Here is a 17,062-nt window from a genome sequence, read left to right on the forward strand (position 1 = left end):
AGGCTCCCACCCTCCACTATTCCTTGCAGCCAACTCTTTCCAGCTGTACCATGTGTGTTGTCCCTCGGCATTAGTCCAGTTAACTTTGCTGGGCACAGGCCCTTTACACCATCACCATCACCATCTTCAGAAGGGTGAGAGTGAATTTTTGAGTGTCTGAAACACAGGGAGAGACACCCACAGAAACGAAACAAAACAAAACAAAAAACTTCTGAATGGAAAAACCTGTAATCGGGGCTGACTCAGCACTGTGTCCAGGGATCACTCATGGTTCTGAGCTCAAGAGGATCATTTGGGGTGCTAAGGAAAAGATCTGGTTGGTCTTCTGGAAGGCTCATCTGCTGTACCATCTTTCCAGTCCCCATATCTTTCCCCAACCTTTTCCTGTTCTCACTGCTCCTTGCACCTCTCCAAATGCAGATGCAGGAGTGGAAAAGACTGGGGAGATGGCTCACAAGGCTAGAACATGTGCTCTGCATGTGGAAAATGTCTAACTGGTGCTACCTGGTCCCCTGAACACTAATTACTGTTGTGTGCAAACCACAACTCCCTTTCCAAACAAAAGAACTTAATTCCAGTTCACCATCATTTGGGAGGGCCTCCTCAAAGACTCCGGGGGACCACCTGGGCTACTCTAAGAGGTACTCAGAATGTCAGTCTTGGGGCCAGAGAATAGCATGGAGGTAAGGCGTTTGCCTTGCATGCAGAAGGATGGTGGTTAAAATCCGTGCATCCAATATGGTCACCTGAGCCTGCCAGGAGAGATTTCTGAGTGTAGAGCCAGGAGTAACCCCTGAGTACTGTCAGGTGTGACCCAAAAACAAACAATAAAATAAAATAAAAGAATGTCAGCCTTGATGCCAGGAATCAAATCTGGGACCAGTCCTTACTAGGCATATGCTGTAGTCCTGGGAGCTCATTGCTCAGCAATGAAGAGTTGAAGTTCAAAACAAGATTGTTTGGTTTGGGTTTGAGGTCATACCCAACCAGAGCTGGGGGTGGTGGTAGTATTACTCCCAATGTGCTACTACTTATGTGTATGTGGGGGGGGGGGGGAAAGACACACTAAGAGATGCTCAGAGAACTGATTGGGCCTCCCACATACAAGCATCTATACTAGCCTCTGGGATATCACTGTAGTTTCCAGCTTTAAATCCCTCTAAGAAGAATAATGAGGAGCAAATTTAAAAACTATTAATTAAAATGATACTCAGAAATTATAGACTTCTGACCTACCTTTATTTTGATTTCCAATTAGGAGGGATAATTAGCAACTGCTCATACACGGAATGTGAGGAATGGGGAAAAGAAATTTTAAGTAGGGCGCCACTTTGCATGCAGCTGACCCAAGTTCAATCCCTGATATCATGACCCCTACCAGGAAGTGATCCCTGAGCAACAGCCAGGAGTAATCTTTTAGACTGGTGGGTATGACCCCCCCAAAAAAAAAAACAAAAGAGAAAACAAACAAACCTAATTCTATAGAGAGACCATGGTTTTCAGGCGCAAAGCAGTTTAGTGCCATGGATTGGGTCTGAGTACTAAAACACCAATCTCTTACTGTCTATGTCTATGTTACCAAGGCCAAGATTGCCCTGGATGGCACAGAAGTGAGGAAAGTTGTGATCTTGGAGGAAAAGTGTGACCTTGGAGCACAGGCAACATTTCTACAGTTCCATGGCCTGGTAATGAACAAGGCCTCAGTAAAGTCCAGAACTAAGACTCTCAGAGGTGATGGATCTGTGCTATACATCTATTTATTGCTATTTTTTTTCCATATAAGCTTCATTCTTTTTTCTTTTTTTTTTTTGGTTTTTGGTTTTTGGGTCACACCCAGCAGCGCTCAGGGGTTACTCCTGGCTCTATGCTCTGAAATTGTTCCTGGCAGGCTCAGGGGACCATATGGGATGCCGGGATTCAAACCACCAACCTTCTGCATGAAAGGCAAATGCCTTACCAACATGCTATTTCTCCGACCCCAGCTTCATTCTTTTTGAGAAGTTTCAAGTTTGAGCAAAATCAAGGAGGAGGCCCAAAGATTTATTAAAGCATGTATTTTCATTCATGTTCTACCCCCATGATGGCCTTGCCCCAATATCCCCAACGTTCCCCAGCAGAGTGGCCTACCTTGTAAGGTAACACTGATATCCTGGCTTGCTGTACGCTGAGCTAGGACCAAACAACTTAGGGCCCAGACCTACACTCCACCTAACTGCTTCAACATACATAGCCAAATGCAAATTCCCAGAAGATCATGTAGCAGGAGACATAGCGTCAAGGTGGCCTAAAAATGTAACTACTCTGGAGCAGGCCTGAGAGATAGGACAGTGGGTAGGGCACTTGCCTTGTATGAAATCAACCCAGTTTTGATCTGGCATCCCAAAAGGTTCTCTGAGCACCACAAAGGATTAATAAAGGATTGATCCTCTATCTGAGCACAGTGGGGTGTGGCCACACAAAAACCAGGGGCCCTTGAAAGACAGATCAGTGGGATAAAAACAGGCCTGCATGCAAGAGACCTGGGTTTGACCCTCTCCCTCACACTACAAGGTCCCAGTTCCACCAGGAGAAATCAGGTGGCACACCAAGCACCACAAGGTGCAGCTGCTCTCCAGCTGGGAATATGGTTCAGAGGGAAAAGTATATAAAATTTCCTACATTTGAGGTCTTGGAATCAAGCCCTACATCACAAAACAAATAGACAACTGAGAGCATGACAGCTGAATGGGCTGGAGCATATGGGTTGCTGCATGGGGCCACAGCTTTAATCATGGCACTACATGAAAATCTGAGCACTGCTGGGGAAGCCCTAGTGACCTCCTAGCACTGCAGGGGAGGGTTCTCTAGCCCCCTGAGAGGGAAAATACTACCATTACTACAGAGTGAGGACTATCAAGCACCCAAAGCACTTAACCTTTCCTCAAGTTAACTTCCTCAGTTAAGAAAATGTGCCTTTTCTGAGATCCTTCAGTGTTAATAGCACCAGTCTCTGGCTATGCCTGGACTTGCTGAGGGTTATGTCCCATGCCCTGCATGATGTGTGTGTTCACAGTGGAACTCCTGGGATTTTTTTTTTTTTTTTTGCTTTGGGACTATACCCAGCAGTGCTCAGGACTTACTCTAGGATTGGCACTCAGGAATCACTTCTGTCAGGGATCTGAGAAACCCTATGGGATGTTGGAAATCAAACCTATCTCCTTATAGTGGAATTCTGCAGTCAAAACAGAGTTCTCAGGTGCAAGTAGAAGTGAGTTGTTTCCTGCTCTGAACCAGACCCATGGAATCTTTCTTCACTGAAGACACTCAATTTTTGCCCCAACCTCACCTCCACCCTTCAATGGTCATCTAAGAGTGAAGGAATTAGTTGCTGACCAGTGCCTCAGGAAACTGGGAGCTGAGCCACTTAATGATCACACTGGGCTTCCTGACTATTTGCCCTCCCAAGGGAAGTTTCTTCAAAGGCCTTCTTTCCTCTAAGGCTAACACAGAGCAAAGAAACTGGCCAGGGAGATCCAAGACTACAATATATTCTAGGTTTCTTATTTATTTGTACAGGGGAGCCATTTTCACAGTGCTCACTCCCAGCAAGTGACTGGGGACCATGTGGTGCCAGGGATAGAACTTGGGTCTCCTGATGCCAAGCATGTGCTTGGTCTGCTGAACTCTTTCTCTCCAATCCTTTGTTCTTTGGAAAAATGGTCTAAAATATTTAGTATTTTCTCTGTGTACTAGAGAAAATCCATCTCCCTGATGGAACTTGAGCCCCTGACTAAACACAAATCTGACCTCAGACAGGGCACTAATCCCCATCAGGAAAAGTGACTACCTGGAGCCTATAGGCAGGGCATGAGAGAAGATATTGTACTGGTGCTAAAACAGCTAACTGCTTTGAAATTGAGACTTTTTTCTTAAATGGTTTTATATACCTGGACACCACTATTTCCCTAGAAAACAGTGTTTGAAGCTTTTTTTAATGTTTATTCAAACATAAGCATTCTCTCTAAACAGTAAGAACAACAAATTCACAGTTCACCGTCAAACATTACACACTGGGATGACATCACAAAAAAGGTTAGGACCAGAGAAATAGGATACTTGCCTTGTACACGATCCACCTGGATTTGATCCCCAGCATCCCATCCCCTGCCACAAGTAATGCTAGACATTTGACATGTGGATGAAAACACACATGCACACACACACTGGCGGTAGTGTGATTGCAAAGGATCCTGAATGTAGATTCTAAATACACTGAATCTGGGCATTCTGACCAGTTACTGTGTTTACACATCAGTGAGTTAATGATGTCAAGCCCACCATCCTGACATCATTAACCAGGTCCCAAAGACCTAAGGTCCTGGGTAAGTGGCCCCTTTCAGGCAGTAATTACCAAGGCAGCTCTTATCTCTGACTTTGCTTCAGGGGAGGAAGGCCCAGTACAAAGAGAGCCAGAAGCAGCAGCCAAGAGCCTCAACATTTAAAATATCTGTAGAGTTTGCTGGAGCTGAGATGAAACATTTATTCTTCTCCTGCAACCACTTTGGTTTCCAGGGAACTGAGCATTTCGGTTTCAGCAGGCTGAGGAGAGGGACTGCCATGCACACACACACACACAAAACACACACACACACACATAACACAACACACCAAAGTTAACGGTGCTAGTTCAAAGTGCCTTTTTTATGCCTTTAACTCAAAGATGAACACATTTCAAGGTGACCCAATCCTCAAGCGACAGACTGTGTTTTAAAAGGGCCAGAGCTCTCCACTTAAACAATTTCTAGTGACATGTTTGAATCACATCCTTGAGGGCTCTTGCTCCCATCTCATTTATGAGGCTTTCTCTCCCACAGAAGCTTCCCAGGGGCTCTGCACATTTCTGGCTTTCCTCACAATTAAAATCCACAGGGCTCAGAAGTTGTAAAAACAAACAACAAAAAAATTGGGTTTTGTACCACGCAGGACTTTTCATTATTTAATGATGCAACAAACCCAAATGGTTATGAAACTTTTCTGTATACTAGAACCATTTAAGAATAATAAAAGACCAAATAAACATCACTCCTGCAGACAATGAGGTAAAGACTTGCAAGGCACCAGCAAAGTTAGCCCTCATCAAAGCATGCCCCATTTAAAGTCTAAACATGTACTGAACACTTCGATTGATTCTCAGAGAGTGAAATCTAGGTTTTTATTTTTCTTCTTTCTCCACTCAAATATTCCTCTTCGCCATTCCCAAAGAATGAGATTACATGAGAAATCTAGAACACTGACTTTTTAACTTAAGCACAGGTAGAAGGTGCTTTGTGGTCCATTTCTCTGCAAAGATGACTCCCCCAACTGTGACTTCCTCTGCATCTTCCCAAGAGCTGAATTTCTCTGCCACCATCTTCCTAGCCCATGATGACCCTCATGGTTCTGTGGCTTAGTGACCCTGGGATGCAGGTGAGCAGAGAACAGGCCCCATTCACTAGAGCTACAGAGATCAAGTCCCAGGAGCAGCAGCAGCAGTTGGTACCTCACATAAGTCTGTTTGCTTTGTTGGTTTTGATCACTGACACCATCTATGGTCCCCTGAACACAGCCAGGATTAGTCACTGAATGTAGAGCCAGATGTAAGCCCTGAGTACAGTGGAAAGTAGCCTTAAGAACCCCAAAATGAAAAACTGCATAGGGAGTTGGAGAGAGAGAACAGGACTAAGATATTTGCCTTGCAAGCAGAGAATTCAGTTAAATTCCCTCGATTCCCGGTACCAAATGGCACCTAGACCACTGTGGATATGGTCTTAACACAGGAAATAAATTAATAAATTAGAAAAAAATGTGTATGGCCAGGAAGATATTTCAATGCACTGAAATGCTACTTTGAGTTCCATTCAGTCTCCAACACTACATGGTGCCCCCAGGTAAGTCCGATTTGACATACCGCCCAAAATTGGTATATAATGGAGCTGGAGAGATAATACAAGGGTTATCATGCTCCTTTGCTCATGGTTTACTCAATTTTGATCCTCAGCATCACTAGCAGGAGTTACTGCTGAGCACAGAGTCCTGGCTTAATTCTTTATACAAAGTAACTTTGAATAAAAAGGGTTTTTTTTGGGGGGGGGCGGGGAGGGCAAACCCAGTGACACTCAGGGATTACTCCTGGCTATGAGCTCAGAAATTGCTGCTGGCTCGAGGGAACATATGGGATGCCGGGATCAAACCCAGGCTGTCCTAGGTCAGTCGCATGCAAGGTAAAAGCCATACCGCTGTGCTATCGCTCTGGCCCCTGAATAAAAATGTTTTTTAAAAAATAGTAATTTCAAGCCTGGAGAGATAGCACAGCGGCGTTTGCCTTGCAAACAGCCGATCCAGGACCAAAGGTGGTTGGTTCCAATCCCAGTGTCCCATATGGTCCCCTGTGCCTGCCAGGAGCTATTTCTTTTTGTTGTTGTTGTTGTTGTTGTTGTTGTTGTTGTTGAGGATTCAATTTATTATTAATAAAGGCCCCAAGTAGTATACATGAATGTTACACTCACAAATTTTCCCCTTTCAATATGTCTGCTACAAATGTCTCAACATCTGCCAACAGGTTCCTAACCTCCTCCGGGGGGGCGTTAAAAGTGGAGGTGCTGCGGGAGGTGGGCATGTTAAGAGACTGCAGGCTCAGACCCTATGCTGAGAGGTGGGGGGGGGGCGACGGGCCGAAGAGCGGCTAGATTCGGGGTGCAGCGGTCCCAGTGAGGACAACGAGGCTACGAGTCTGGACGCAGCCGGACTGCGTCTCTCTCCAGGAGCTACTACTGAGCAGACAGCCAGGAGTGACCCCTGAGCACTGCCGGGTGTGGCCCAAAAACCAAAAAAAAAAAAAAAAAGTAATTTCATAGGGGCCAGAGAGAGAACTCATTTGTCTAAACACATGCACTGCATGCCTCAAGGCTAGATTTGATCCTAAACTCTGTAAGGTCCCCTGAGCGAATACCAGAGAATAATCCCCAAGCTGGAGCCAACTACAGCCTCCTAGCACACCTGGGTGTGACCCCCAAAATAAATAAATAAGTAAATACCAACCACACCAAAACAAAGCAAAGTAATTTTGCAGTGAAAGCTTGAAACACACCACCACTATCAGGTACTACCTACCTAGAAGTAATGATAACACAGTATCATTTCCGTATTCCAGAGATGCCTAGCTGACACCTAGACAGACAGACAGACAGACAGACAGACACACACACACACACACACACACACACACACACACACATGAAATGATGAAACTTTTTTTTTTTTTTGTGGTTTTTGGGTCACACCCGGCAGCGCTCAGGGGCTATTCCTAGCTCCATGCTCAGAAATTGCTACTGGCAGGCACGGGGGACCATATGGGACGCCGGGATTCGAACCGATGACCTTCTGCATGAAAGGCAAACGCCTTACCTCCATGCTATCTCTCCGGCCCCTAATGAATTCTTTTTTTTTTGTTTTGTTTTTTTTTTTGTTTTTTTGGGCCACACCCGGCGGTGCTCAGGGGTTTCTCCTGACTGTCTGCTCAGAAATAGCTCCTGGCAGGCACGGGGGACCATATGGGACACCGGGATTCGAACCAACCACCTTTGGTCCTAGATCGGCTGCTTGCAAGGCAAACGCCGCTGTGCTATCTCTCCAGGCCCGATGAAACATTTTCATGCAAGAAGGCCAAGATATGGAGCCGGAGAGATAGCATGGAGGTAAAGCATTTGCCTTCCATGCAGAAGGACATTGGTTTGAATCCTGGCATCCCATATGGTCCCCCATGCCTGCCAGGAGCGATTTCTGAGGGCCAAGAGTAATGCCTGAGCGCTGCCAGTGTGACCCAAAAACCAAAAAAAAAAAAAAAAAAAAAGGCCAAGATACCTTTTTTTTACCTTTGGTTTTGAGTCACATCTGGCAGTATTCAGGAGTTACTCCTGGCTCTGCTCTCAGAAATTACTCCTCGCAAAAAAAAAAAGAAAAAGAAAAAGAAAAGAAAAGAAAAAAAGAAAGAAAGAAAGAAAGAAAGAAAAGAAATTACTCCTCACAGCTTGTGGGATCATATGAGAAGCCAAGGATCAAACCCAAGTCCACTGCATGCAAGGTTAATGTCCAACCCACTGTGATATGACTCTAGCCCCTGTGATAATCTATTTTTATAACTCATTTTTGGCACAAATTAAGTATATTTGTCTAATTTCTTGAAACAGACCAAAATAAATGGTAAATAACTGCAGATACTACCAATTACTTTAATTGTACCTTTGGCTGAATGCCCAGTTGCTGAAATAGACATAGCTCTGTGATAGCAGGGAATGGCCTATTTTATAACTCCAGGGCCAGGGCAATATTATATGCTGAATAAGCGAATGCTCTGTGCAAAAGACAAAAATCCCATCATGGTTCCTGGTTGGGCAACAAGCCAAATCTGTTCTTCTATGTCTGTGTTTTAAATTAAATTCATGTTTGTTCTGACTTGGATGACAGAAAATGCCTCTGTAGCACCCAAAAGTCATCACATTCCTTGATAATCATGGTCCCTGGTGATTCCAATTGTGGATGTATACCTAAAACAAACCTTTGCACACTATAAGAGAGCCTGAGAATTGTTCCTATATCCTGCCAATTACAAATTGATCATTCATCACTGAGAACAGCCATAGTACAGCAGGTAGGGCGAGGGAGAGAGTTTGACTTGCATGTAGTCAGCCCAGGTTTCATTCCCGATATCCCACATGGTCCGCTAAGCATTGCAGGAGGGATTCCTGAGAGCAGAGTGAGCCCTGAACACTGCCAGCTGTGGCCCCAAATTAAAACAAAACAAAACCAAAAAAATTTTAAAGTTAGTAGATTAGGGCTGGAGAGATAGTACAGTGGTAGGGCGTTTGCCTTGCACATGGCTGACCCAGGATGGACGGTAGTTTGATTCCCAGCATCCCATATGGTCCCCTAAGCCTGCCAGGGGAGATTTCTGAGTGCAGAGCCAGGAGTAACTCCTCAGCGTCGCTGGGTGTGACCCAAAATCAAAAAAAAAAAAAAAAAGTAGATTAGACTCCACCAGACCCCATTCTTTTTTTTTTTTTTTTTTTTTTCTTTCTGGGCAATGGGAGTTTTCTTCAAACCAACAAACATTTCTCAACCTCCAGCCAAGTAGATGATACTTTTAACTCAATTCTGGTACTACCACCACCTAAGTGAGCATAGAATGAATAACAAAAGGACTCAATCTCCCAGAAGTCTCAGAACAGCTCATGCACACAGTTTCAAGTGCTCCTGGACAGAAAACCCTTAGCGTCCATCAATTTGCTAGAGCAATTCACAAAATTCAAGAATCACATTTACTCACTAGACCACTAATTATTCAAGAAAAGCCAGAGGAGAAGGCAGAAGCAAGGAATGTAAAGGGGCACAAGGCTTCCATGTCCTGTCCAGGATCAACATTCTCCCCAAATGGCAACTGGACTCTGTCAGCCACTCTCACTCCGCAGAAGTCTGGTGGTGAAAATTGATGTCCTATAAATTTGGTAATGGAAAGAACCACCACAGCTGGTTCTTCAGGTAAGAATTTTCCCCAAAATTACTTCATTACTTGCCACAAATAAATATCTGGGGTGGTGGGGTGGAGTACAGTTAGAGAAGAGACCGCTTGGACAAAGATATTTGGAAATGATCCATCCAGACAAGAACTGAGTCCTGAAAGAAGGTAAAGTGATATGCATGATATCCCTTCAGTAACAATATTACAAACCAGTGAGTTTGTAATACTTTTTGTACAAACCAGTCTAAAAGAAAATAAAAAGGAGAAAGAGAAAGAGAGAGAAGAAAAATGGAAAATGTCTGCCAAGGGGTAGGCAGGGAGAGGGGGTGGGAGGGAAACTGGGGACACTGGTGGCTGGAAAAGTGCATGGGTTAAGGTGTTGTATGAGTGAAGCTCCAAGAACATCTTTGTAATTGTGTATCTCACAGTGACTCAACTGAAGAATTTATAAATAAAAATATTGAATAGGGCCCAGAGAGATAGCACAGCGGTGTTTGCCTTAAAAGCAGCCAATCCAGGACTAAAGGTGGTTGGTTCGAGTCCCGGTGTCCCATATGGTCCCCCATGCCTGCCAGGAGCTATTTCTGAGCAGACAGCCAGGAGTAACCCCTGAGCACTGCCAGGTGTGGCCCAAAAACCAAAAAAAAATAAAAATAAAATAAAATATTGAATAAATAAAAATATGCTTAATATATTATTATATAACATTATATATTATTGTATTATATTATATCATTTATATAACAAAAGCAATGTTAGAATTTTCAACAGTGGGCCACAGAAGAGTACAGTAGTAAATAAGGGGGATTGCCTTACATGTGTCTAATCTGGGTTCAATTCCAACATTCCATATGGTACCCTGAGTACCGTCAGGAGTGATTCCTGAGTGCAGAGCCAGGAGTAATCCCTGAGCACCTCTGGGTGAACCCCACACCAAGAAAAGAATTCTTTTTTTTTTTTTTGATTTTTGGGCCACACCCGGCGGTGCTCAGGGGTTACTCCTGGCACCATGCTCAGAAATCACTCCTGGCAGGCACGGGGGACCATATGGGACACCGGGATTCGAACCAACCACCTTTGGTCCTGGATCGGCTGCTTGCAAGGCAAACGCCGCTGTGCTATCTCTCCGGGCCCAAGAAAAGAATTCTTAACACAAAGCTATAAAATCAATTGTAATTTTTGTATGTATAATATAGTTACAAGAGTATATTTTATATATAATACAGTACTCGAGTAACTATATTATACTCTGCAACTATTAATGTAAAAGAAAATTCAATTTGAGGGCTGGAGTGATAGCACAGCAGTAGGCGTTTGCCTTGCACGTGGCTAACCCTGATCGACCCAGGTTTGAGACCCGGCATCCCTTATGGTCTTCCAAAGCTGCCAGAAGAGATTTCTGAGCAGAGCCAGGAGTAACCCTGAGTGCCACTGGGTGTAGCCCCCCCAAAAAACAACATTAATATTCAATTTGGGAGATCAGAGAGATAGAAGAGAGTTTAGGACTTTTGCCTTACAGAAGGCCAACTCCAATTTGATTCCCAGTCCAAATAAGATTCCCTGAGGCTGGAGTGATAGCAGGTAGGATGTTTGCCTTGCATGAGGTTGACTGGGTTCGATCCTGGCAACGCATATTATTCCCTATGCATTTCCAGGAGTGATTCCTGAGTATAGAGTCAACCCGGAGTATCACCAGATGTGGCACAAAAAGAAAAAACAAACAAAATACAAGGTTCCATGAACCCACCCAGTGTGGCCCAACAAACTCCTCAAAAAAAAAACTTTTAGTCTGAAACTCCATAAAACTCAGTGAACTGCATAAATTAATAATGATATATTCCCAGAATATAAATATTTTAAGTAACTTACTCCAGCATTTTAGGTTAGGCCTCATTCTGAATTAATGATTGATACCAATGAAGGAAAAAACATTCTTGAACTATATTTGATTTTATGTAGAGAGAAAAAAAATAATATTGTTATCATTCAAATAGTTACATAAAAATTACAGTTGAGCCCAAAGAAATAGTACAGGAGGTAAAGCACTGCCTTGCATGTGGTCACAAAGGCGGAATCTCTGGGGCCAAAATCTAGCACCATATCTTTGATAACCAGGGGTCCATATGAGCACAGAACTAAGAGTAGTCCCTGAGCACCTCAGAAAATGGCATTAAACTCCCCTGTCCCCTCAAATCATATTATTACTATTCTGCATAGTTTTCTTTTTGGTCTTATAGCAGTCCTCAAACTTTTTAAACAGGGCGTCAGTTCAATGTCCCTCAGACAGTTGGAGGGCCTGACTATAGTAAAAACAAAACTATGAACAAATTCCTATGCACACTGTATATATCTTATTTTGAAGTGAAGAAACAAAAAGGGAACAAATACAATATGTGGCCCCACAGGCCGTAGTTTGAGGACCACAATTTGAGGTAGTTTGAGGTACAACAATTAAGTGGGAGGGGTTCTAAGTTTTCAATTTTACAAAATAAAAAAAGTTCTCAATTAAAAACAATAAAATGGGTGTGTGTGTGGAGCAATAGCACAGTGTTAGGACATTTGCTTTGCACACAGTCAACCCAAGACAGACTCTGGTTTGATTCCTGGCATCCTATATGGTTTCCCAAGCCTGCCAGAAGCAATTTCTGAGTGCAGAGCCAGCAGTAACCCCTGAGCACCACCAGGTGTGACCCCAAACCCAAAAAAAATAAATAAAATAAAATAGCGGTAGGGCATTTGCCTTGAACACAGCCTATCTGGGATAAACCTGGGTTTGATCCCTGGCATCCCATATGATCCCGGAGCCTGCCAGGAGAGATTTCTGAGTGCAGAGCCAGGAGTAACCCCTGAGGACTGCTGGCTGTGGCCCCCCAAAAAACAAAAATAAATAAAAATAAGAATGGTTTCACTGTATTTCTTTAAAAAAATAATAATCTAAGTTTCAGAAAATAATGATGCACTCTTTGTGAATGGAGCCACCCCTTAGGAATATCACACTGAGGCTGTAGCTCCCACCCCGTACCATCCTATCTGAGAAATACTCCTTTATTACTCAAGTCCATATTCCAGAGATAAAAGTGTGAGGACTGTAGCAATGGTACAGCAGGTAGGACACTCCTTTTGTACAGGGCTGGTCTGGGTTCAATCCCTCTGCATTCATTCACCAGGAGTGATCCCAGAATGCTGAGCCAACGCAAATGCCTTTGAAGCACAGTGAGTGTGTCCCCCAAACAAAGAAACCTTTGGGGAGCTATAGCACAGCAGATAGGACATTTGCCTCGCATGCAGCCAACTTGGGTTCGATTTCCAGCATCTCATATATGGGATAGGAGAGTCAGGATATAAGAGCCAGCAGTGAGGGCATTTGCTTTGCACAATGCCAACCCCCAGGATCCCATATGGTCTACCAAACCTGCCATGAGTAATTTCTGAGTCAGAGCCAGGAGTAATCCCTGAGCATCATCACTGTATTCCCCAAACAAAACAAAACGAAAAGAACTGGAGAAAGAACTTGTGGAAGCAACTGTGGTAAAGAACCGTGAACGAAGGAGACAAGATTTGGGGAGGAAATCCGCTGTCATGAGAAAGACACACTGCAGAAAGAAAAGTTCTTCAGCAGGTCTCCAGGCCAGGACAGTTAAATAAGAGCAGTCACTTTGCAGTGGGGGAAAGGCACTCTAATTCTTTCAAAACTGGCCCCTGGAAACAGAATTCACGATAAGATTGTTCATAACCATTTAGCAGCTGCCCCCATGTACCAAAGACTTCACAGTCTCATTTAATCTTTGAATTATACACGCTGCTGTTCTATTTCACACTCAAGAAACTTAGCTGAGGCGACTGGGCAACATCAGAGCAGTAGAGCATTTGCCTTGCACGCAGCTGACCCAGGACGAACCTGGGTTTTATCCCAGGCGTCCCATTTGGTCCCCCAAGCCAGGAGCGATTTCTCAGTGCACAGCCAGGAGTGCGTCAACGGTGCCCCCCCCTCCCAAAAAAAAAAAAAAAGAAAAAAGAAAAAGAAACTTAGGTAACTTAGGTGAAGTTGTCTAAAATGGTCAATCTGAATTGAAGGTCCATCCAGAATACAGATGCCCCGACTCTGAGATCTTTTCTCTTTGGCTTTTTTTGTTTGGATTTAACATTTTTTTGAATTTAAAGTTTTTTACTGTTTGAATTAAAAAATTTAAAAATTTTTTGAATTAAAAATTTTTTTGAATTTAAAATATTTTACTGTTTGAATTTAAATGTTTTCCCTATTTGACGAAATCTATATAAAGTTATCTTGCCACTAAAATTTGATAGCATCAACAGATTGGGGGGGCGGTGAAATAATCATTCTTACACATCTTTGGATCTCAATAATCATACCCCACTGAGTAAGTTCCATAGCATAGAGACCCCAAAACAAAGGTTCCCAAGGGCGGGACAACTTTCTGAGCAACGCAGGCTGCAAGGCCAGAGTGAAATCCAGCCACCTGGACTTGGATTGCATTGCACTGAGCTGGTAAGAAAAGTTAAGGTTTTGCTGGGGGAGTATGGATTGCTGATTTGTTCTTTGAACTGGGGAACCTGTAGGTGCAAAGTCGAATCCTGTCTCTTGCGAAAGAAATAAAGAGCGAGGGGAAAGGAAAGGCCACGGGGGAAGAAGGGTGCATGGGAGGGGAGGTGGAGGGGAAAGTCCTCGCGTTGCCACTTCTGGTTGTCTGAGCGTGGGAGACCAACGCTGTGCGCCCCCAATATGATCGCCAGCCAGAACTGCGGGGAAATTCCGCACCAACTGGAGCGGGGGGCTCAGAGGAGGACGCCGGGGGTCCTTACCGAGCTCGGTGCCCTGCTGATGAGCCGACATGACCAGGTCAATAGTGCCAGGACCCTAAGCCAGGGCTCTTGGTCCCGCGTTTCCTCCTTCCTGGCCCGCCCCTGCATTCCCGCCAGACCCCGCCTCCAGGTCACCCAGCCACGCCCTCACGGCAGCTCAGGCCACGCCCCAAGTCTCCAGCCACGCCCCGAGCTCCCTGGCTCCAAACGCCCCTGCCCCGCCCACAGGCCGCCCAAGGCCCCGCCCCTCGCCTGCTCCGGGCTCCATCGGACCCTCCCACCTTCTCATTTACATCCAAACCTAGTAGCGGTGGCGCAAGCGGTAAAGCGTCTGCCTAGCGCGCGCTAGCCAAGAACGGACCGCGGTTCGATTCCCCCCGGCGTCCCCTATGGTCCCCCCAAGCCAGGAGCGATTTTTGAGCGCACAAGCCAGGAGGAACCCCTGAGCGTCACCGGGTGTGGCCCAAAAACCAAAAAAAGAAAATAAGGTCATGGGAAATGCCTGAAATATTCCTTAAAGCCTCTTAGAGATGGGTGAGGCCACCCATCAGTGTTAAAAGTCAAGCAGATTCTAGGCTTCATCGCAGCCTATTGGCATCAGAATCTCAAGGACCCTAAATGTGTACTTAATTTCAACAAGTTCCTTCCAATTTTTCTATCAGTGATTTTTAAAGAATCGGTGGGACTCAAGTCAGTCAAGTTGGCCAGTCTTATGCTAGATCCCCAGACTGAATCTTACAGGTTTAAATCTTATTTAACAGGTTATGTGTTGCATTAATCTATACTAATTTGGCACGATTTTTAATTTTTCAGTAAATGTTTAATTACTTGTCTTTATTTGACCACTGAAAACATTAAAAATTGTGCTTCTTTGCTTCAATTAACGTAGAAGTATATGGACCATATATGTGTGTATATGTATATATAAATGTATATATATACCATATATATCTCAGGCTGGGTAATCGTCTTGTATGTGGCCAACCTAGATTCTATCTTTGGTACCACATGTGGTTCCCTTGAACACACTAGGAGTGATCCCTAAGGGCAAAGCCAGAAGCTCTGAGTGCCACTGGGTGTGGCCCCTCTATTAAGACACAACCAAGCCTCAAGAACCTCCATGGCTGGAAAAACGTTAAGTTTGTGAACTATTTGCATTTATTTCAGCAAATGCCCAGAGTCTCTCTATAATAGATCTGTGTTCACAGTAGGCTGTAAATATTTCTAACATGAATACTGCCAGTGCTGCTTTCCTATGGTGTCTGTTGGTTTTTGTCTGTTTGTGGGGCACTCTGGGCGATGTTCAGGGGTTACATATGGCTTTACAACCAGGAATTACTCATGGTAGGGCCCAGAGAACCATATGGGGTGTCAGGAATTGAACCTGAATTGGCTGCTTGTAAGGTAAATGCCCTACCCGCTGTAGTATCTATCTCTTGGGTCCCCAGTGTCCACTGTTTATTTTATATCCAGTCCAATTTTATTTGACTGCTCTCTAATTCAGTGATTTATGCAAGCAGAAATTCGCAGGTCCCTTAGGTAAGCATTCGCTTAGACTGTGTGATCTACCAGGGTTAACCAAGCAAGATGGGAATAATGTAGAAGCAAGAGGAGCAGGAAGAGACAATATTAGAGCAGAAATGTTTCAGGACTAAAGGGAGACTTGGAGAACATCTAATCCTACTTCCTATTAAAATAATATTTATATTAAATCTTTTTATGAACCTAAATGTGCTCAGTTTAAAGAATCTTTCATTACCAGCTGAATCTTAAAATGTTCACTTGGCAAACTAGAAGCAAAATCATTTTATCTTAATACCCGTCCCCTTCTTTTAAAGCTAAGATGCTTCAAAGTTAGAGATCCAGATAGACTATATAAATACCAGGGGATCCACACTTGGCAATGTCCTGTGGCTACACCCATCTGTTTGGGAGTGTCAGAAATGACAGTGCTGGGGGAACATGCAGTGCCTGGAATTGAACCTATGCAAAGCACTCTAGTCCTTTGAGCTCTCTCCAGCCCAATGCTATATCAATTATGGGTTAAACTTTTCTCATCAGTTGATGATAGCAATCTATTATTAGGCCCTATCATCCTTAATTCTTTTTTAACTTATTTTATATTGCTTGTTACAAACTGGTAATCATTAAAATAGTAAGATAAATTTTTTCACAGTTGTACTGAGCTATTTGTTGCTAGCTGAGCATTCTGTTATTGTTTTCATTTAATGAGCTTAGTGGGCTTCTTTGCTACTTTCCTATGTAATTTGCTGGGCTCCTAACTGGTTCTTAATATTGTAGAATTTGGAGGGGTCTCATGGCAGTGTATGCAGTCACATACTCCAGGAGCTGTAGAATTGGGTGTCCCTTAAAATTAGTCAAGAAGCTGAAATGGAGCCATTTATATGCCTGAAACTGGAGTTTGGTGCCGTTCCAGAGGACTCAAATCTCCCATCCTTCCAAGAAGGTCCTAGAATTTTACTGATTTGGAGTCTCTTCTGAGCTTTGTTGTCCCATTTCCCCTTAAATTCTGTATGAAAAAATAATCTTATCTCATTTTTTTAACAGATAAAGAAAATAAGGCTTGGGGTGAGGGAGATAAATCAAAGGGATGGGGTGTAGGCCTTGCACAGACAATTCTATGAGTCAAATTCCAGCACTAGTCTGTACACACACACAACCCTCTCACATAACAGTAAGTGTGGTCCT

At 43.9% G+C, this 17,062-nt stretch overlaps 1 protein-coding gene across 1 annotated transcript in view; it reads right to left on the reverse strand.

Annotated features, from left to right (window-relative positions):
- The window catches only part of DERA (deoxyribose-phosphate aldolase), a 110,235-nt gene extending 95,838 nt beyond the window's left edge, over nt 1-14,397 (reverse strand). Inside the window, exon 1 of the mRNA XM_049783701.1 lies at nt 14,354-14,397. Within this exon, the coding sequence (XP_049639658.1) occupies nt 14,354-14,384 (31 nt within the window). The 5' untranslated portion in view covers nt 14,385-14,397. The remainder of the gene's footprint in view (nt 1-14,353) is intronic.
- Nucleotides 14,398-17,062: the final 2,665 nt, after the last annotated feature.

Source organism: Suncus etruscus, chromosome 11 (genome assembly GCF_024139225.1).
Source record: "Suncus etruscus isolate mSunEtr1 chromosome 11, mSunEtr1.pri.cur, whole genome shotgun sequence".
NCBI classification, from domain to species: Eukaryota; Metazoa; Chordata; class Mammalia; order Eulipotyphla; family Soricidae; genus Suncus; species Suncus etruscus.